We start from the raw sequence: 23,227 nt of genomic DNA on the forward strand, positions 1-23,227 counted from the left end.
CTTCAAGTCAATTCTGAATAGGGCTTTCATGGTAAGCGGTATTCAGAGGGGGTTTACCATTGCCTTCCTCTGAGGCTGAGAGGGAGCAACTGGCCCAAGGTCACCCAGTGAGCTTTATGGCTATGTGGGGATTTGAACCCTGGTCTCTCAGGTTGTAGTCCAACAATCACCACTATGCCACACTGGCTCTCGCTATCTATGTTAGGCTATAACAAAGTCCACTCCTAAGATTCTTAAGTTCATTATATGTTAAGTTTATAAGAAGGTCAAAGTCTAAATTTAAAGGGGCCAAATTAGGATACTACTGAGCATACAACAAGACGGTCTGGTTTGCACCTTAACACCTTAACCACTACAACATACTGGCTCTCATATGTCTTCATATGCAGCAGAATTTCAGCTTCATAGTAGTCAAAAGAGAAGCTGTCAACTAAAATATTTCCCATTACTTTTCCTTTAATTAAAATGGACAACTTTTGGTTTCTTTCATAAGATCTCTCAATAGCCAGAAATAATTTAACAAACAGCAATTCCCAGTTATGCTATTCAATCTATCTTTATCATTTAGTTTTATAGGGAAATATTTGGGGTTCTCGAATGTTTTGATTGCATTATTATAGGAGCACTGGTCTTATATCTAAAGTTGATGTGCATGCTATTGCAATTAATTGCACAAACTGTTACGGAATTGGAGAAGCTTCTTTATGGTTTATAGATTAATTCTTACACTTGCCAGAAAACCAGTCCTTTGCACTTGTACCACAAGCTGATGTCAAGGCAGCAGGAAATCTATTAGGCTTTTGCTGAAAATTTATTTATTTATTCTTTGACTTATATCCTGCCTTCCTCCCAGCAGGAGCCCAGGGCGGCAAACAAAAGCACTAAAAACACTTTAAAACATCATAAAAAGAGACTGTAAAATACATTAAAACAAAACATCTTTAAAAACATTTTTAAAAAGCTTTTAAGACATCTTTTTTAAAAAACGTTAAAAACATTGTTTTTTTTAAAAAAAAAAGGTTTAGAAACATATTAAAAAGCAATTGCAACACAGACACAGATGGGATAAAGTTTCAGCTTAAAAGGCTTGTTGAAAGAGGAAGGTCTTCAATAGGCACCAAAAAGATAACAGATGGTGCCTGTCTAATATTTAAGAGTAGGGAATTCCACAGGGTAGGTGCCGCCACATTAAAGGTCCGTTTCCTATGTTGTGCAGAACAGACCTCCTGATAAGATGGTATCTGCAGGAGGCCCTCACCTGCAGAGTGCAGTGATTGACTAGGTATATAAGGGATAACACAGTGTTTCAGGTATCCTGGTCCCAAGCTGTATATGGCTTTGTACACCAAAACTAGAACCTTGAACTTCGCCTGGTAGCAAATGGGCAGCCAGTGCAGTTCTTTCAGCAGCAGTGTGACATGTTGGCGATACCCTGCCCCAGTGAGCAATCTTGCCGCCACATTTTGCACCAGCTGCAGCTTCCAAACCAACCTCAAGGGCAGCCCCACATTGAGTACATCACAGTAATCCAACCTGGAAGTTACCAGAGCATGGACAACAGTGGTCAGGCTATCTCCGTCCAGAAATGGCTACAGCTGTCTTACCAGCCAAAGCTGGTAAAAGGCACTCATTGCCACTGATATCACCTGAGCCTCTAGCAACAAAGATGCATCCAGGAACAGCCCCAGACTACGGACCTGCTCTTTCAGAGGGAGTATGACCCCATCCAAAGCAGGCAACTGACCAGTTACCTGACTCGGGAGCCACCAACCCACAGCTCCTCTGTCCTGCTAGGATTCAGACTCAGTTTATTGGCCCTCATCTAGCCCACCACAGAGTCCAGGCAACGGTCCAAGGCTTGCATGTCCTCTCCCGAATCAGATGTTACAGAGAAATAGAGCTGGGTACTGCTGACACCTTGCCCCAAATCTCCTGATGACTGCTCCCAAGAGCTTCATATAGATGTTAAACAGCATGGAGGACAAGATGATACCCTGCAGCACTCCAGAGCACAACTGCCAAGGAGCTGAAAGACAATCACCCAATGCTATTCTCTGAAAATGACCCTGGAGATAGGATCAGAACCACTATAAAACAGTACCTCCAATACCCATCTCACTAAGTTGTTCCAGAAGGGTACCATGGTCAATGGTATCAAAAGCCACTGAATGATCAAGTAAGAGTAACAGGGTTGTACTCCCCCTATCCTGAAAATGAAGATATACCATGGTGAACAGTCCATCTTTCCATGCATATTGCAAACAGCAGGCTGTCCAGCTGTCTGACAGTTATTTGCAGTTAATCTCATGAAGTTATGCATTGTTATACACTTTACATATGAGGTAACGTTTACATAGGTGCTTCTGTACAGTTTTGTTTTAAGTCCCTAAGAACATCCTTCTTATTCTTCCTTTTTTTCATAATGGGTAATGTTTCACTAGGATACTACTAGAAGAGCTTATCGGAATTTCCAACTACAAAGTTTGGTATCTGAGGTGGTTGTGCCCTTAAAGATACTTGGATCAGTCGTTCTGAGTTAATGGAATTCATCAGGAAGCTAAACATTCCGCTGAAACATTACAGCACATTTATTTGTTATGATCTCTGTATCCCAAGATGGATAAATTTTGGATAATGGTAATATTTTGCTAAATATAATGATATTCAAAGCCTCTTGGGAATCTGTTATTACCTCTACCATCTTTTTTTCCAATCTTGTTGAAATAACTATATAGGTTCTATAGAAGGTGAAGTGTTAGCAAACGCTGTCAAAGAGTTTTCCATACTCAGACCTACACTGGGTGATTGATATAACATCTTCTCAGTAGGTGTCAGAATCTCTAACATTTAATGTGGAATCAAGGACTTGTACAATTAGACCAAGGCTGTAATCCTAGGCATGCTTACTAGAGAGTGAGCCCCACTGAACGTGGTAAAAATGCATTTGCCGTATATCTTGGACAGCTTGTTTTTGTTTTTGTCTGCAGCCCAAACTAATGGATAGCACATCTGAGCTGATAGTTTCCTGAGTAGTAAAGCTGTCATGAAATTTGGAAGTTTGAGAATGTTTTGCACGTTTAACTTTGTCTCTGGAATTCAACTTTTGGAAGAACAACTTGTTATCAATAGAACTGCAGTAGACAATTTTAGAAAGGAATCTGCTTGAATGTATAGGCTTATAGCCTACTAATAGAACTGCAATCCTATCTCCTTAATGAGAGCAACTCCCAAGTTAAAAAAAATAAACCTAGTCGTATAGCAAAGGGGAAAAAAGAAAGCCGTTTTACAGTTATCCATTCAAAGTACAAGCAAATACATCTGTTGGATTTTTCATTCTAATTAGAAGATTGATTTCAATTAAAATTCAAGAACCTAATTAAGTTCTAACTAGTCTTATGCATCACAACCCTGTTCATGTTTACTCAGTTGTTCAATAGGTTTGCTTTCTAGTATGTGCTTAGGATTACAGCCTTAATGATTTTTGAACTTCATCAGTTGCCTGTCTATTCACTTGATGCTTTGAAGTGCTACCTTTTTTCTTTTTGAAGCCTTTTGCAGTCTTATAACTAAGAAAGCTAAGAAATGCAGTACATAGACATTTAGATGACTTTTGACATCTGCATCTGCATTATGCATTCCAAATTGCTCTGAATTAGTGAGCAGAGTGGTCATAATATGTCTTCAATAAAATATAGTTGTCATGTGTTTCAGAAGTTATGGTTTTGAAAAATTACCAGTGAACCATCAGAGATACAGAGGTATAATACACTGAGCCTTTGATCGGAAGCAGACTGTGTCTGCAGCTGTTTACTAGCTTGGTGGAAAACATGATCTGACTCGGATGAGTAGGTTTTATTTGCTCTTATTAAACTATTATCTACTCTGTGGATTAGATGTCACTAAATGCATTACCATTGTATTGTGTTGCAAAATCAAACAGGAGGTAGAATTTATGTGACAAAGGTTCTCCAAAGGATAAAGACATAACTTATAAAAAATAAAAGAAGGAAGGGAGGAAAAGGAAGGCACATGCTTTCCAGCAACTGAACACTCATATGATTCCTATTCAGAAGCAGCAATTGATATGGCTTCAAGGGTTGTATGTGGGGTGCTTTTATTTGGAGCACTGAGGTTAATGGTGGGGAGCCTGTGGACCTTCAATTTAGATCATCCCTAACTAGGGATGGGGGAGAAAGTGGATTTAGTTTGCATTTGAAGTCAATCTATCAAATGCACACTTTCCAAAACAACATGAGAACCGAAATGCAGCCATCCTTCAAAATTCACACTTATATGAATTTTGCAGTGCGATTTTCCAACCAAGCAATGTTTACAAAAACTCATGTATGAGTGAAAATGACATACATATTAGAAGGAATTGTTTGCCAAAAATGTGTACATTAGTCAAAAATGCCTATAAATATGTGTTTATTAGGAGAAATTAGCACTAAAACGCTGAAGTTTTCATGAGGATTTTTTGAAAAACGCAGATTGCTGCAGGATTGTGGAGAACTGAATTTAACATATAGTTCCATTCCTATCCCTAACCATTGGCCATGCTGGCTGGGGCTGATGGGAGGCTGGACTCCAACAACATATTGAGGGTTATATCTTCCCTGTCTTAAGTAATCTTCGCACCTGAGAAGAATACGCTCAGGCTGGATTAGCAGACAGAATCTGCGGAAAGTGCACCAATTTTAAGTAAAATCATTGCAGATGGAGAACTATTTCTTCCCTTCTTAAAAATAATACCAGTGAATAATTATTTCGAATACAGCTCTAATGAAAATACTGGATATGTCCCATTGTAAAATAAAAGATTAATATTTCCTTCTGAAAAAAATCAGAGAGAACTACAACTGGAGTCTAAGCAAATAAGCTGAAGAGGAGGGGTGTGTTAAGATAATGAACAACTATATATATATATACTTTTATTCTCTCTTCCTTTCTTTTTTCTCTTTTTTTGCATTTTCTTTGAAATTATTACTTGTTCTAATTATACAGCCACGTGATTCCATAATGTTAAATTGAAAATACTCTCCATGCCATTCTGATCCGTCCGATAAGCCCATTTCAAAACAGAGAATCGAGAGTTCAAAGTGTAAAAAGAGAGAGAGAAAAACGAGACCCTTTTTGGACTTTTTTCTGTCAGAGTTATCATAATCTGTTGAAATTCATTAAAAATCAGCCATGTTCACAGAGGACCTGTAATTGTATTACTGACCTTGCCCCATACTCTAACCTTCATCTTCTGCAGTTTAAAATTTAAAAAAATGCCTGGCTGATTTTTAATTAATTTAAGAATTGTTGGCTTCAACTCAATGATAATGTTGGGCATGCTCAGTAAGAACCAACTGCCGGTGTTCTAAAAGCCAAACTCACAGCTGCTGGGCTTGCCTGATTGGGGCCACACCCACACCAGACTTTGATTTCACATGAGACAGTCATGGCTTCTCCCAGAGAATCCTGGGAAGTGTAGTTTGTGAAGGGTGCTGAGAGGACACTCCTTTTCCCATGACAGAGCTTAAGTTGCCAGAGTGGTTTAACAGTCAGCCGCTCTGTTTGAAGCTCTGTGAGTGGAACAAGGCATCTCCTACCAACTCTCAGCACCCTTCACTAACTACACTTCCCAGGATTCCTTGGGATAAGCCATGATGGTCTAAAGTGAAATAAAGGTCTGATGTAGATGGGGCCAGGGACAACGTTGGTTTAAATTTGGGTGGGAGGCTACATGTGCCTGTTGTAGAATAAAAAGGTGGGGGAAATGCTGAAAAGAATGATACTGTTCACAATGTTTTCCTTTTGGAAGGGACTTCCCCTCTGCCCAGTGCCCACCCACCCAATCTCCTCCCCTCCTCTCGCTTCCTGCCCTCGTCCTCCCCTCCTAACTCTCCCCCAGGTCAGTTTCACCTATCCTAAATATGACTGCACAGGGGTAAATCCCACTGAACTCAAACAGCATGCAAATGTTCAAACCTGCCCTCTCTTCCTCCTTCCTCCTATCCCCTTGCTCTTGCCCCTTCCCCCTCCTCCTCCTCCATCTCCTTCCTATCCCCTCCTTCCTCCTCCGTCTCCTCCCCCATGGTCAGTTTTACCTATCCTAGGACTACAACCTGGGAGACCAGGGTTCAAATCCCCACACAGCCATGAAGCTAACTGGGTGACCTTAGGCTAGTCACTGCCTCTCATCCTCAGAGGAAGGCAATGGTAAACCACTTCTGAATACTGCTTACCATGAAAACCCTATTTATAGGGTCACCAGAAGTCAAGATCGACTTGAAGGCCGGCCATTTCATTTTGAAGCATGATTGCACAGAAGCAAAACCCATTGAACTCAATAAGTATGCAAATGATCAAACCTGCCCTTCCCTCTTCCTCCCCCTTCCTTCACCCCTTCCCTCCCCCTTCCTTCACCCCTCCCCTTCTCCCTCCCACTCCTTCTGCTCCCCTCTCCCCCTTTTTCCTTTCCTCTTCTCTCCTGTCCCCCATGGTCAATTTTACCTATCCTAACCATGATTGCACAGGAGTAAATCCCATTGAACTCAATAAGCATGCAAATGATCAGACCTGCCTTTCCCCTCCTTCCACTCTCCCTTCATCCTCCCATCTTCTTCTTCCTTCTTCCTCCTCCCCTGCCCACTCCAGGCTTCCCTCCCCATGGGAAGTTTTACCGATCCTAAGCATGACTGCATGGGAGTAAATCCCACTGAACTGAATAAACATGCAAATGAACCTGCCCTTCTCTTCCCCCTCCTGCCTGCTCCCATCCCCCTCCTCCTCTCCCCACCCCCTATGGCCAGTTTCATTTATCCTAAGCATGATTGCAACAGAGTAAATCCCACTGAACTCAATAAGCATGCAAATGATCAATCCATTCTTAGCAAACTAGCAAAGTATCCCATTTCTTATCTCCCGGATTAAAAAGCAGGGAAGTTCACTAAGAGGCAAAAAACCTTGTGGTTTCAGAAAGTACCTATAGCCCACAGATATTTCTATCAAACTTTAAAAAGCAGGGAAGTTGGGCAGCTACAGTGAATGCACCAGGGGAGCAGGAGACCTGACCTTCTCTCTGAGTTATTATACTGCCCTACAGATTTGTCAAAACGCAAAAACAATTAGGGTTGGTCTTTCACAGTCCAATCCACTTCCTGTGTAGCTTGCAAGAATTTGGTAACATGTGCCTCTGAGCATATGGTGAGTGGTGGCCACACCTGCAGTCATCCCAAATAACAGAAACAAGATGTGCTGTGCTGATATTGTTTTAGTAGGGAGGAAGCAACTATATTAAAACAGCTGATATTGTTCAGATAGTCACTTTAAATATTTTTGATTTACTTTGCAATTTTAGTGAAGTTTCCTATAGTAAATCATTCTCTTTTGCTTCTGTTTCTGTGAATATGTGAACTACAGCAACACTTTGCAACACTAAAAAAAAAGCTCCAGAAACAATTGTGGAATAATAGCACTGACTGTTCTGCAGAATAGTCTCTAGTGGACATGAGGAGTGTCTCAGTTTGTCCAAGATAAAACAGTGGGAGGTGAAATATATTCTAGCAATATTCTAGGTGTGCTCTCTGTTTTCAATTGACCATGTCCACCTTTCCTTAAGTGGAGTAGTTTAAGCATAGCAGGCTGAAAACATACATCTAGGGCAGGCCACATTTGTTTTTTCCAACAGCTAGAGTCATTGCTGAAGTAGCAACATATTGTAATCAGTTTGATTTTACATCAAACTGCAGATTCAGATTCAACTATTAATGCGCCCAAAATAGAAATAGAGCATAACCTCCAGTTTGAAACAAAAAAGGCTATCTTCACCATCATATGACATTGACCAATAAAAATGGTTTGAAATTAATAAAAATAAATTCGACACAGATTTCTACAATGAATAAGGAGATAAATATAATTTTTTAGGTTAGATTCTCTGTAGAAACAGTAGTAACACAGGAAAGAAGAAAAGAACACCAACAAACACACAAAAATGTAATTCTCCATCTTTGGAGATGGCAGGTGTTACCACCACTCACCATATGCTCAGAGGCACATGTTACCAAATTCTTCCAAGCTACACAGGAAGTGGATTGGACTGTGAAAGACCAATCCAAATTGTGTTTGCATTTTGACGAATTTGTAGGGCAGTACAATAATAGTAAGAAAATCCATTGTATCATCTTTGAGCTTCGTCTTTTTCCGGTTGGAGCTCTATGTTAAATATTCCTCTTCTACTTTTCATTTTACAATGCATATCAAATTAAATTTGACTGGTTAAAAAGAGGAGGGCGGGAGGACTTAAAAGAAAGAATTTTAATAACGTTTCTACACAATTATTTTCGTCTGTTAAAGTGGTGGTTGTTAAAACCAAGAGTATAGTCCTGGCAGCCTGCTATGTCAGCATTTTTCATTTTTTCATGGCTTTACATTTTAATAAAATCAATATATTCCTTTTGGCCTTGCTATAAAGGAGGTGGTTGTGGTAGGTCGTTCAGGACACTGTCAGGCAGATCTTGTGATTCGCACAAACTTAAACTGGAAAATAGTACACAAGGTCACTCTATGTTCCGACCATGCGGCTGTCTCAAGTTGTCACTGGCCCAACATGTAGGGCGGGGCACACCCTCGACTTGGTGTTTGCTCCAAATGGAGGAAGAGGTGGTCTGAAGATGGGGGGTGGATGTCACCCCATTGTCATGGTCAGACCACTTCCTGGTAAAGTTTAGACTTATGGCTCCGCTGCAGGAGTGATGGACAGATTAACATGGTCCGCCCCCAGAGACTAATGGAATCCACTGGATTCCTGAATGTCCTGGGGAAGTTCCCAGTAGATAAGAGTAGGCGACCCTGTTGAATCTCTTTTCATTCTGTGGAACAGAGAGTCACGTCGGGCTCTTGACACAGTTGCCCCCAAGCGCCCTCTCCAGCATTGTGGAGCCCGGTTTGCACCTTGGTACACCAGTGAGCTAATGGCGATGAAACAGGTTGCACGATGGCTAGAGTGCAAGTGGCAAAAGATATGCTGTGAGGCTGATCGGGCACGAGTAAAAGGCCATGATGTCCCGAGCTGGAACATTAGAAGCAGCTCAGCATGGACATTGAAATCATCCAGGACTATCATTCCAGTCTCCTGCAATACCACAGCCGAGACAGCCTCTGCCAGCTCAGTCAGAGAAGCTGCCAGCAGCAGGGTGGACCAGCAGTAATCCTAGTTTACTGTCTCCTTGGCCCAACAGCACCAGGTGCAGGCCTTCACAGCCAGCTCCAAGACAGAGTGGTTTCCTGGTGACAGAGATGGAAGTTCTGTAGACCACAGCAACTCCTCCCCCCCCCCATTCCTGCAGCCTGTGCTGGTGATGTCCCAAGTATCCAGGCAGGCAAAGCTGGATCAGATCAACGCCTCCCAGCTCACCCACCCAGGTCTTAGTAATGCACACCCAATCTGCACCTTCATCCATGATCAAATCGTGGATAAGTGTGGTCTTACTGTGTGCCAGTGGGCACAACAGATGAGCAACGAGGAACCCGTTCATGAGAGGAGTGGGAGCAAGGAACAAGGTGTAGATAGCCTTGCCGTTATCTTCTATGATAGTTCACCACCTCCCCATAACTATACATCTCTCTACCCATGATCACTGAAATTGGGGTGGCAATTTGATATCTTTAAAGCTAGCTTTAGTATGAGTTGTTGCTATTATGAAAATGAATAAGTCTGGCAATCAATTGCAGCAGTGTGCAAATGAAATGAGAGTCTGCAGTCTGGGAGTGTTTTATTCCAGAATGTTTTTATATTTAATAGTCTGCTTGACAAAGTTTTCTGTTTATGACATCTCATAAAAATATTGAGGAGAACTCTGCAGTGTTTGCTTGTGGTATGTAATCAAATCAGGATGGGGACCATTATGAGCTAAAGAATGTGAACCTAATAGATAGAGTGAAACATGTTTTATTATCAGTGTGTTGTTCAGTGGCAGAAGCTGCTGAAGCCTTAAGGTCAGGCAAAGCATTTCTGTTGAAATGTGAAAGTGCTCCGTTCTCATAATTTATATCAATCTGCAGTTTAAAGAGGAGATTATGGTGTGCTAGGAACACTAATTGTCATTTTAGTCAGTTGCTTTCAGCGAACAAATTTATTTTAGAATACACCTTTTTTAAAAAAAAATGAACATTGTTAAAAATATATGCCCTTCTCCTTTGTCTAAAGCATGCATTTCATAAAGAGTCTGTGATATGTTTAGGCCCAAACTAGACAAGCCATTAAATGTGTCTGCATTTAATGAGCACTTTTTAAAAAATGCAAATAGCAGAAGATGAGGCTGATAAGTATCCAAATTACAGAAGGCAGGGAGGGGAAATTAACTTTTTCCCCTCCTGTTGCAAACCTAAAGAAAATTGCTCTTTCTGAAGCTGCTGTTTTCAATTCTTGTGTGTGTGTGTGTGTGTGTGTGTGTGTGCGCGTGCATGTGCAAACACATACACAAAAGCATGTACATTAATTCAACTGACTCTTTTAATGTCACATCCAATTTGTCTCTTAGAGCTGGCATTCTGTTTATATAGCCAAAGGACTGCAGCTTTTATCATGAAATGAGTTTTCTTTGAAGGATGATTATATACTACATTTTGTGTTGGCCAGTGGCCCTGTAATGAGAGGCATAGGAGAAAATCATGACATAACTAGAGATGTGAAGGCCCAGAAAAAAAACTTGAAAAATGGGGTGTGTGATTTTTTTCCCCCAGGCCTTCGCAATCTCTAGGCATAACTGTTGTGAAAAGTAGCAACTTATGAACTTCTATCAAGTGAGAAAATAGTTAGGAAATAAGGCCTTCCTATCTTACAGGGATGGGAAAGGTCAACGTAGGATTGAAGAGGTAAAAGGGAATATTTTCAGTTAAATTCATTAGTGTATTTAATATAATTTTCTCCTGAGATTATATAACTTTAAGAATATATCATTCTGGGTGGAAAAATGTATTTCCTATTTATTTTGGCGGGTGTCATTGTCTTTTTATCAGTTTGAAGTTTGGTTTCTGATTACAACACGCTCAATCCCAGTTTTAAGATGCAATTCTATGTTCACTTACCTGGGACTGAGCTCCATTGAGCTCAATGGGACTTAATTTTCTTCAAATAGAAGTGTATAGGGTTACACACGTGCAGTCTGAGGCTGCAATCTTAAGTATTCAATAGGTCTTGAGAATAAGACCTATTTCACTCAGGCATGTTTACGTGGAAGTAAATCCTAACAACAGATTGCATAAATATCAATTCTCTCACACTGAGGAACTTTAACTACAGATTCAAATATACCTGCATTATATAGTATTTTGCTCCTCCAACAGGTGGTTATATTTTGGACAATCTCTTTTCCTACATATAGGCGAGGTAATTGTTTGCACTTCATTTTAAACGGTGATTTGTTTCAGTAGGTTAGAAAAAGTGAACAAACACGCTACCCCAACATTTAGAATAGTAGGATAATCCCACCTAGTGTTCTGTTCTGGACACTGAACTGTGGCAAGTATACTCCCAACGCTAAGTGGCGGCACTGTTGGGGCGGGGGATTTCTCTTCCTTCATGCAGATTTCCTTGCATGCAGTAAACTTGAAACAGTCTATTTTTGTATGCCTGGGTGTACCCCCCTCTAAAATAAATTAATATTAGAAGTTCTGGCCAGTGTCCACAGAATGGATGCCAGTATGCATGAAAGGGAAACACATTAGCAGCCAGAGCTCCTCATTTACCTTTCAACTGTCTCAAACTGCTTGCTGAGTTTGGCTGTGGAAATGGCTGTAGAGACAAGTATAGCTTTCTCACTCGTGTGTTTATTCTTTGGATTCTGCTTGCTCTTTTCATCTTTATGGTTAACCTCAGGCCCAAGTATATCCAAATAAAACTTTTAAGCTAGAAATATGCATAGGTCAAACCTCATTAAATCAGGAATAAAATGTGTAATATATAGTTGGCCAGCTATGTGTCCATTCCCCAGCACCTTTGGGTGGGCTGCAGGCTCCTGGCCTTTTTCCTACCCCTCCCAGTCTCCCAGTTCACTCCATTTTCCCTTCTACCGCCCCTCTTTTTCTCCTACCCTCTCTGTTGCTCCACTTTCTGTTTAACAGCTCAGGGTGCCGATATGAGTCTTGAAAAACACATAGGTCTGAAAGAGGAAGGTGAGAAAGAGCATCACTCTTCCAACTTCCTTCAGCTCTATCTGAAGGTAGGAAAGGGTAACCACCCGTGCAAGCTCGTGGTGGAGGGAAATTGGGGGGTAAGAGCGCTCAGGGCTTTATGGGCACCAGGAAAAGGCCTCAAGGGCACCTTTGCATGTGAATGTGCAAACATACTCACATGTACATGTGTAACAGCACCAACAGGCCCATGTTGCCGACTCAAGGGTTACAGGCCTGGTTGATCCGTTAGGGTTGACTGATATAAAAAGTACGCGCACACAATAATCAGGTAGCAGATGTATATATAGCAAAGTACTCTCTGTTCTTTGTAGTATTTTTATTCCTATGCAAATTAATTGATTCATGCAATTAGTTGATCAATATTAGTCATCTGAGATTACTGTGATCTGTTGCTATTAATATCAAATGTATGGTGGCTGAGAAATGTTTCCATTCTGTTACACCTTTATCCCTGTTACTTGTTTTGCAGCGTATCCAGTTTTCACTGGCCTTCATTGCTGAGGCACTGATCTGGCAACGGTGTATAACCTTTCTGCTTGTTCTTGCTTCGTTCTTTTTTTCTGTCCTAGCCCTCATTTCTACTAACGTAGTAAACTGCAGGCTTTGCAAGCAGAAGGTCTAGGTTCAGTCTTTGACATCTCCAGCTAAAAGGATCAGGCAACAGGTGATGGGAAAGAAACTCTGGAGAGCCTCTGCCTGTCAGCGTAGACAATAACTGGGTTAGATGGACAAATCGTCTTACCTAGTACAAGGCAGCTATTTACAAACCAGCCTTTTTCTTGTCTCTTAGCTAAGGATCGGGGAGAAATTTTATTCAGTTTGCATTTTTTTAAAAAAAAAAAAATATCAAAATTTTTATACTGCTTGATGGTAAAAAAAAAACCTCTAAGCAGTTTACAAGAGGCATTAAAATTATTGATAAAACAGTTTAAAAACAGTTAAACAATGTAAAACATTTTAAAAATGGCCACAGACAAAAAAAAGCACATCAGTATTTTAAGGTGACCTACCTAATCCACACTTTCTGAAGTAAGAAGCAAACCGAAACATAGCCATCCTTCAAAGTTTGCACTTCTCCAAAGTTTGCAATGCAGTTCTCCAGCCATGCCGTGTGTCCATATGGGTGTCCATAAAAATGTATATATTCATGAAAATAGCATTAAAAAGCCCATTCCTTTTAGGGGAAATTGCTTTGCAAAAATTTATATATTAAGCAAAATTGCATACAAAATTTTGTATTTTGGGAGAAATTTGCACTAAAATACTAATAATTTGCATTAGGACTTTACAAAAATCGCAAATGTGGTGTGGAAATGTGGTTGCACTTAAGTTTGGAAAAATGAGAAATTGGGAGTAACCAAAATTGACGGATTCACCCATCCTTACTTTTAGTCCTTGCCACTATTAATAGGATTATGCTTGCACACATGCCCTTAGAGGAAAAATGTGGGCAAACATTTAGTATGAATTTCAAATGGTCAGAGAATTATGGATTCATTTAGCATTTCAAATTAAGAATATTTTCTAAATGGCTGAGGTTTCTTGTTAAAAGAAGATGAAAACAAATGATCTCCTTACTGCTTTTTATGTAAATTTGGGGGAGGAGTTTTTAAAGGTTATTGTTTGTTTGTTTGTTTGCTTGTTTGATTTATATCCCGCCCTTCATCCCAGTAGGAGCCCAGTAGGATTGTTCTGTCTGTTGACCAATAACCGGATTCTCCATCATTTGCTTCTTAAAAGCTCAAATCTGTATTAATATTTTCTTGGGGTGGGGGATCTTTTTTTTGAAATGCATGCGTCCAGTGGGTATAATTCTGAACTCTAGGAAGATAATTAAAAAGTTAGATCTTTTAAGTACTCTCATCCAGTAAGCCTCCATTAATGTTTATGAGGCATTTCATTCTGCAAGTAGTATGATTTTTAGACTTTCTCACAAACTCTGCAGACATTTCTGCATTCAATTAGGGTTGTTTCATGTTTTGGAGTCTTACGCAAACAAAAACAGCTAGACACAATTTTAAAAAAGGAAACTTCAGAGTCGTTTTGTCTGCTTATGTCATCCCATATTTTCCTCACAATAATTACTGATAGAGTTCTAAACTTAAATATTCACAGAGAGTGGGAAATGATGGCTTTTATCCCTCATTCTGCAGATATCATTAGCATAAGGTAAATGTCTGTCACCTGTCCACAGAGGTCTTGTTCGCAAACCTGAGAGGAATGGTAATACTCCCTTCTCCATAGCACAAGGAAAATCCTCATGTAACACATTTGTTGTGTATTTTACTTTAACAGTTAATGCAATTTAAACTGTGGGGAGTATAGAGTTGGCTGTGTATTCTATTTACTCCTGTAGTTCCGCGTTTGGATAATTTGACTTTTATAGCACAAAGATAATCAGAAGAGGCCCTCTAGTGTCTCGGTAAAATACAACTTTTCACGTGCACACTTTCTGATTCTCCAGTCTGGTGATTGAATGAAAAATCCATTGGGTATTCTATGTTAATCTGTTTTTTATATAACTCAGGCTTCGCTCCTGTATTTGGTTACCTGGGAGTAAGCTCCATTGAATTTGATGAAGCATACTTCTGAGTAGATGTATAGGATTATGCTGCAAGTAGCAGACTAGCTGGCATTTTTAACTTGGGTAAGGAAGCTGGGAGAGAGCCAGTGTGGCGTAGTGGTTAAGGTGTTGGACTATGACCTGGGAGACCAGGGTTCGAATCCCCACATAGCCATGAAGCTCAATGGGTGACCTTGGGCCAGTCACTGCCCCTCAGCCTCAGAGGGAGGCAATGGTAACCCCCCTCTGACTACCGCTTACCATGAAAACACTATTCATAGGGTCGCCGTAAGTTGGAATCGACTTGAAGGCAGTCCATTTCATTTTTCAAGGAAGCTGGGAGAACCGTGCAGTGGGGTTGCCAAGAGAATAAACCCAGTCTTCTCCAAAGATCAATTTATCTGAAATTTCTAGATCGCAGTGCATGCCATCATTGCCAAGTAATGACATCTCAATCCTTTTCTTTTATTTAACAATGAATAAGTGAGAACTTTTCAGCTTTTCAGCTAATTCCTCAAAGTCACTCACAACATAGCAAGGTAGAATACAGTCTGTAACAAGAAAACATTAAAAATACAATGAAGAACAATAAATAAAACAGATTACGAAGCAGTGTGGGAATGTTGCATGGCAGCATCAGCAAGTGTATCTAAATAAACAGGACTTTATGGTGCTTCTGAAAGGACCAAGTGCATAGTTCTAGTGCAAGATGATTCCAGCAGTCAGAGGCCATCACTGAAAAAAAACTGTTCTTGGTTATAACTAGGGATGGACCGATCAGTCTCCTTCCAGTTTGTATCAGTTTAGCTTGTGTTCCTTCATCAGTTCACTCTATCCTGTTTCCACATCAATTTAAACAAATTAAAAACAACTATTTTGAATATATTTTTCTGTAAAACATGCATTTTTCTGTGCACTTTAGTCTGTCGTATTATTTTTATTTAGCAATTTATATACTGCTTAATATTCATAATGTTTATGTGGTTTGCACAGCAGGTTCATTTAAAAGTAGTGATAAAATCAACAATAATATCACATATACAAATATATGTATGCTTGTGTGCATTTAACCTAAAATACACATTTTATATGCATTCTGGTATGTTCTGTGAGTTGAGAACTGTACTGAAAAATTTGGAGACTTAGAACTGTTAATCAGGTCAGTTCACTTAAAAATATAGACCAAACAAAATTCTTGTGCATTGCTAGATGTAACTAGTTTCCCATCTGACGCTGATGATGCTTTCAGAAGTTTTCCAGATCTCCTGTGGTATACCTCCTTATGATTTACCTCCTATGATGCACCTTCTTAAAACATACACAACTCTTTCGAACTTATAGATAGGTAATTTTATTTTGGTTACAGACCAGCAAATACAACTTATGAACTTACAAAAGGCACCATTCTCTATGCCATGTATCCAGCTAACCCTCCTAAATGTGCTTTTCCCTGTCTGATTAATTTGGATCATGAACCAGGCATTAGGTCATATATACCAAATAGATATCAGTTCATGTGAATTTGTATTTGCTAAAATGTTTTGTTTTGTATGTGCTCTATTCACTATGCTTCTAGAAGCATAGTGAGAATAAACTGCTCATGCATCAGTAGAATAAATTATTTTAATTAAGCATTAAAATAATTAGAGTAAAAGCTTGTACAGTTTTAATTGGGTGGAGAAGATGATGTAAATCTAATATCACTTGAAAATATTGCTTCAGTCCAAAAGTACTGAAACACTTTGTGATCTTAATCTTTCATTGCAGCTCTTTTAGGGTTTTATGTATCGCCTTTGAAGTGTTGCAAGGCTTGCAGTACATGAATAAGCATGGAATAGTCCATCGTGCACTCTCGCCTCATAGCATCCTCATGGATCAAGAGGTAAGACTACAGCATTTTATTTTTAGGTGTCAGTCCTGATCTGTTGTCAACATCTATATAATAACTTCCTTTGAAATAATTTTGAAGATTATCTCTCTTATAAATGCAACATTTTGCACTGAAACTGAAGGTAAATTTTTAACTTTCATGTTTTGCACTAAACACAGTTTTGTGTACATGGGGCTGCATATCTGCCTTTATCTAAAATAGAAAGCACCAATAATTTTTTAAAAAACCCTTTCCCAGTCATGAAGGTACTGGCTGCATTTGCACGTCATAAACCATTGTTTATTGTAATGAACCTGGGTGAACTTCAGTGTCGCATGCTCCCCTCTCTCAGGCATGGCTATGAAACTTTTGCTTCCATTTTTAATTTCCCATGTTTATTACTTTGTCCCAACTTGACAAACTGTGATTTATCTTAACTGTTGTTTGTTTGAAACAACCCTGAATCAAACCATGGTTTATAAAGCGGGCTTGTTTCAACACACCGTTGTTAAGATTAACCACAGTTTAGAGTTCAGACATAGTGCTAAGCGAAACGGAAGTGAACGTTTCAAAAATCCTTACAGGTGCATTTCGTACTATATAATAATATATAATAAAAAGTTAAATCAGTACGCCATTGTGACGTCACACAGCAGTAACAATGGTTGACCAGGCAGGCTATACAGTGGTGGCTGCAGCATGGGTGGGTGGCCAGGCAAGGGGGCAGTGGCACAGTTTGTGAGTGCCTCTGTGTGTGTGTGTGTTTGGGAGTGTCTGTGTTCTGTGTGTCTGTATGCTTCAGGATGCCTGAAGTGTGGCTTAGTGTGAATGTGCAAGTGTGTAGGTAATGCGAAGGCACTGGAGGGGAATCTCAGGCTTCGGGGCCAAATGTAGTCCTCCAGGTTTCTGTCTTTGGCCCTCAGGACTCTCGCATGATATGCCCCATCACCAGCCGTACTCTGCACCCTCCTGGCTGGAATGTGTCCTGGAACTGTGATTATGCTTCTTGCTTGCTTGGATGGAGAGAGATGGTGTGTGTGTATATGTGTGTGTGTGTAAAAGCTTCTGATTTTGCATGTAGCCTACTGTACAGAGCTAAGCATCTTATCCATTGTTTCACCCACTTTTGTCTGTGGCCCTGCCCTGGTACTGGCATGCACCACCACCACCCCATTGCTCACAAGGAAATGCGGCCCCTGGGCTGAAAAAGGTTCCCCATGGCTTATCCCAGGTAGTGCAACAGCCAGACAGAGGGAGGAGCACTGCAGCAGCAGTCTTTGGTCTAGGAACTCATATGTTTGCTCTTCCATACTGAATCATGATTTGGCTTACAGTTACATACAGAGTGTGTCATAGTATCATGTCATTTCTTACAGTAGTGTAGTGGCAAATTCAGAAGTACAGGGTCCCTTCATGATAGTCACACCACAGCCATGCCCCCTTTTCCACTTTCCCTCATCTCCCTTGCTCTCTGTCATTTCACAAGTCCACACTCTACTACAACAGACATCTCTAAGAGCCCATCAGCATGAAAGGGGAGGCTGTAAGTTAGCTACTGGGAAGACTCTTCTCACTGGCTGATTCACCTCCTTTCACTGATTGGCTCCAATTAGCACAAAAGGACAAGGACTCTTTTCAGTGGCTAACCCACCCCCTTTTCTTGTTGATTAGCTCATACACAGGGACTGGTTGAGAACCTGCTCCCAGAAAAGTAATGGGCCTGTGACACCCCACCCCACACAATCCTGGATGTCTACATCCCTGGTTTCTTACCACCAGGAATGGCTTTCATCAGATTTTGGCCATAGGAATTGGGACTTCAAAAGCGAATGTTAATGCTTTTTCAAACACAATCTGCAAGGTTGCTAACTGGTACATTTTCACCTCTTTTTAATAGGGTCATATTAAACTAGCTAAATTTGGCCTTTACCACATGACAGCTTATGGCGCTGATGTTGATTTTCCTATTGGGTAAGTTATATATTGTGACATTCTAGGTGTCGTACATCATGTGTGAACTTTTTATTTTTGGGGAATATCTCCTAGTAGATTTCAAAAAATAACACTGCGTTTATTTTCAGTATTTCAGAAACTTCAGTTGTTTGCTTGTGCAGAAAAGTCTATTTGCCATGGGAAATATAAAACTTGATTTTGATAAGACAGTATTCTGGTTAGAATTATGAGAATCTTATCTTATTCAAGGGGGGGCAGGCTTGTCCTCTTAGGGCTGGCCAGACATATTGTTAACCATGATTAAGAGCTCATGAAAGAGATTGTGCCCTCAAATACACCCACCTACACACTTATCCGTGATATCTTCAGTGAAGCAGCATATCAGCACCAACATTTAGGTTAAAGTTAACTATATTCCTGTTAAACTAGATTTTGAAAGCAGGCTGTTTATTTATTTACTGCCTTTCCTCCAGAGAGCTTAAGGTAGCCTACATAGTTCTTCCTACTCCCATCTTTTATCCACAAAACAATCCTGTGAGGTAGGTTAGCCTGAAAGATGATGATTGGTCCGGGGCCACCCAGTAAGCTCCATGGCAGAGTTCAGATTTGAACCTTGGTTTTCCCAGGACCTAGTCTGACACTCGAATCGCGACATCATTCTGGCTCTGAGGAGATAAAAATGCTGAAAGGTAATGGCAGCAGTGATTTCCAGTGCAGTTTTTTGAACTGTTTGTAGAAATGAAGGGAGACTAATGAGCAGCCCTGTTATCACATTTCAGCTCTGAGTGGTTTGGGACACACTTGTTAAAGCTGCCCAGAGAAAGTTGTTGTTAAGAGACCATATGCAAGGGAACTATCTGCCACACAACTTCAGCACATGTGCTGAGGAATCCCTGTGCATTGCAGTGGACTCTGGGATGCATTACAAGGCATGCTCTAAGTCAGTGGACTCAAGTGGGCTCTCAGTTTGCATAGAACCTATTGGACTTATCAGTCACTCTTGAGAGAGTATGTCTTATAACATAAACAACACTCTACTGTTGTTGTGTACTGCAGGGGAAGATTGGCTTTTGCTCGTGAGCTATCTTTTGAGCAGAACATCTGTCATCAGCTGTCTTTCTACGGAACTCCAGGATTTAAAACAGAGTTGTAAAACCAGCAAACAAACCTATACAGCAATTTCTACAGTAAAAAGTGCTATGTACATTAGAAAAAGTAGTAAGGTTTTCTTGTTTTGTTTTGTTTTTTGTCTTTGCTGCATGGGAGCAATGTGTCTTTTTAGGTTAAAGGGTGGCTGCATTTACATGTCACAATAAACCATAGTTAATTGTTTATCATGAATGTACAGATGGCTCATGTTTTGCTCCAACTCCAGCCAACTGGGATCAACAAACCAAAATCCCTGAACTGGGGATTGTGGTTTGTTTCATTCCAAACAAACCACAACATGAAGCCAATGTTGGTTTTTAGTTTACCGATTCTAGTTTGTTTGAACAAAACAAACCATGAGCCCTGGTTTTGAAGGTAAAGCTAAGCCACAGATGGGGTTTATTGCTTGTACTAAGAAGAGAGTGAATGCCACATTCCCAGTTAAACACTAACTATGGTTTATAATCACATGAAAATTGGGCCATTGGATTTTTTTCCATTTCATCTCAACGGCATCAAGCGTGGGTTGACTATAAAAGATAACTTTAATGAGACTGCTTTGCAGTATGAAAATTAGTTAATTTGATGTATTTGTCCTGCAGGCCTCTTGAAGCATGCCATTGCTTTGATTATTGTTCCTTTACTGTAGGTATCCATCATACCTGGCACCAGAAGTAATCGCACAGGGAATTATCAAAAACAGTGATCATATGCAAAGTGAAAAGCCTCTGCCATCAGGCCCTAAATCAGATGTGTGGTCCCTTGGTGTTATATTGTTTGAGCTTTGTGTGGTATGTAACTGAAGCTATTGGCCACTGTGAGAACAGGATGCTGGACTAGATGGGCCACTGGCCTGATCCAGCAGGCTCTTCTTATGTTCTTATTCTACGTGTTTGGGTTGTCAGGTTGTTACTTAGCAAAACAGCTTTGAAGAAGTGTGTTTTCACTCCATATGTGTCACATTTTCTTTAAGGCACCTTGTTTAAGAGAAAAGTGAGACTTCAGACTATGACAGCAAATTCCAAACTGACAGCAGAATAACATTTGTTTTACCAGAGGCATTCATAGGAAAAATTGGCACACACTCTCCCCTGTAACCATGTAGGAATGTCATAAAGCAGGGTTGGCTAAACAGTGGCCCTCCAGATGCTGTTGGGGTTGATGGTTGCTAGAGTGCAGCCACCATGGTCCATGGTGAAGGATGATGGGAGTTGTAATTAACATGGCCAGTGAAGAACAATCAAACAAAAAAGAACATTGAGAATGATATGTTACAATGCTGTTTACCATTTATATTCTATCCCTGCCTAGTTGGTGATTTTATCACATCTTTATGTAGCCAAAGGTTAACTGATAGTCTTCATAACTTGGCACAGCATTTTCTAATGGGCATGCTTACCTTACTTAAGGCTGAAATTCTAACCCTGCCTACTGCAAAGTAAGTCCTACTGAATTCAGTGGGACTTACTCCCTGGTAAGAGGTAAGGCTAAGATTACAGCCTAAATCAGTCAACATCATTATGGGAAACAAAAACATTACTGTCGTAGATGTTTCTTTTTAACAAGCTTTTAAGAGCGTCCAGTGGCTGTGCAGTTCATAATGAGCCTTTCTTAATTATGTGTCTTTAATCACATACCTTACTGTTGCCTTTAGGGCAGAAAGCTGTTCCAGAGTTTGGATGTAGCCGAAAGACTAAAACTTATCCTTAATCTTGGTGAGTAATGTAAAAATAACTGCAGGGCACAAAGACTTCATAAAATCCCAGATGAACCCAAGGTCATGATACTAACTTGAGGATCTAAACCTTTCGGTGCATCAGAAAGATGGGAAGTTAAATGCTCCTTAAAACAGCACTACGCATAAAGAAGGGGATAGTTAATAAGAATGTTGGAAGGGAATTTACCGATATGGCAGAAGTATGAGCTGCTGCTTATCATGGTGATATTGTATTTCTGAAATGCACCAAATCAATAGCAAATATCAAGGAACGTATCATCACTCCCCCAAACAGGTACAGGTCCGAACTTAATCCACAGGATAGCTTTTGCAGTTAAAAGCAAGAGAGAGGCTGGCACACATGCAGAGAGTGCAGCCTGTATATGCTTGACTACTGCAGCCAGGTGCTGTCCTTGCCTTGCCAGAAAGTGCCAGATAGGCAGCTCACAGCTTTCCTTCTAGTTTCATCCAGTGGATGCGAGGCATGATTGTGTGTGGCTGCCCTATTAGTTATGATGTACTGTCCATCAGGCTCCTTCGGGCACTCCCCCACACCATGACGAGTTTGAAAGGAAAGAAGACATGGCCACCTTCTGCCCACCTCTTTCCTGTTCCTTGGTGCTGGTCTGATGTGTGGGCCATGGCAGATAGATGTCCAGCCATGCCAATTGCCGGTGCTGAGCATATACAGAAAATCTGCATTTTGTATGTATTTATTTATTTGTTCTTTATTTATTAAACTTCTGCCCTGCCCTTCCTCCCAGAAGGAGCCCAGGGCAGCAAACAAAGGACAAAACACTAAAAACCTCTTAAAAACATCTTTAAAAAACAACTTTAAAAACAGCTTAAAAAGCAATTCCAACACAGACTGGGATAAAGTCTCTATTTAAAGGTTTGTTGAAAGAGGAAGGACATCAGTAGGTGCCAAAAAGGTAACATTGATGGCACCCATCTAATATTCCAAAGAGTAGGTGCCACCACACTAAAGGTCCGTTTCCTATGTTGTGCGGAACGGTTATCTCCTGATGAGATGGTATCTGCAGGAGGCCCTACCTGCAGAGTGCAATGATTGACTGAGTATATAAAGGGTAAGACGGTCTTTCAGATGTCTTGGTCCCAAGCCGTTTAGGTCTTTATACACCAAACCCAGCACCTTGAACTCGGCTCAGCATTTAATTGGTAGCCAGTGCAATTCTTTCAGCAGCAAAGTAATGTGTGGCCAATATCCTGCCAAAAAGATGGGGACTCTCAAGGTGCCACACCAGCAAATCAGGAGATTAAGAATAGGAAAAAATATTGAAGCCCAATGTGTTTTGGGTGATAACACAACCCTTTGTCAAGAGCAATCTTGTATAAGTATCAGACTGGTTTCTCATAAGTGTAGCGTAGTCCAGCCTGGAGGTTACTAGTGCATGGACAACAGTGGTCAGGCTATCCCGGTCTAGAAACTGCTGCAGCTGTCTTACCAGCCAAAGCTAGTAAAAGGCACTCCTAGCCACTGAAGTCACCTGGGCCTCTAGCGACAAAGATGGATCCAGGAGCATCCCCAGACTATGAACCTGCTCTTTCAGATGGAGTACGACCCCCCATCCAAAGCAGGCAACTGATGAATTATCTGAACTTGGAAACCACCTACCCACAGCCCCTCTGTATTTGAAGTGTTATACTTGGAAAAGCTATAGCTGGATAACTTTTAATGGAATAAAACTGGTGTGAGTTTGTCCATAGTACCCTTAGTCAGTCTTCCCTCATATTCAACTTTAAAGTGTTGTTTGCTTGGAGAGTTAAC

At 40.5% G+C, this 23,227-nt stretch overlaps 1 protein-coding gene across 5 annotated transcripts in view; it reads left to right on the top strand.

The window, feature by feature from the left end:
• TBCK (TBC1 domain containing kinase) overlaps window positions 1-23,227 on the top strand; it is a 135,732-nt gene that overhangs the window by 20,243 nt on the left and 92,262 nt on the right. For all 5 annotated transcript variants that reach the window (XM_061585464.1, XM_061585463.1, XM_061585467.1 and 2 more), the window contains exons 4-7: window positions 16,517-16,631; window positions 18,517-18,590; window positions 20,371-20,512; window positions 21,376-21,436. In XM_061585464.1, coding sequence (XP_061441448.1) covers window positions 16,517-16,631; window positions 18,517-18,590; window positions 20,371-20,512; window positions 21,376-21,436 — 392 coding nt within the window. The remainder of the gene's footprint in view (window positions 1-16,516; window positions 16,632-18,516; window positions 18,591-20,370; window positions 20,513-21,375; window positions 21,437-23,227) is intronic.

Source organism: Rhineura floridana, chromosome 9 (genome assembly GCF_030035675.1).
Source record: "Rhineura floridana isolate rRhiFlo1 chromosome 9, rRhiFlo1.hap2, whole genome shotgun sequence".
Lineage (NCBI taxonomy): Eukaryota > Metazoa > Chordata > Lepidosauria > Squamata > Rhineuridae > Rhineura > Rhineura floridana.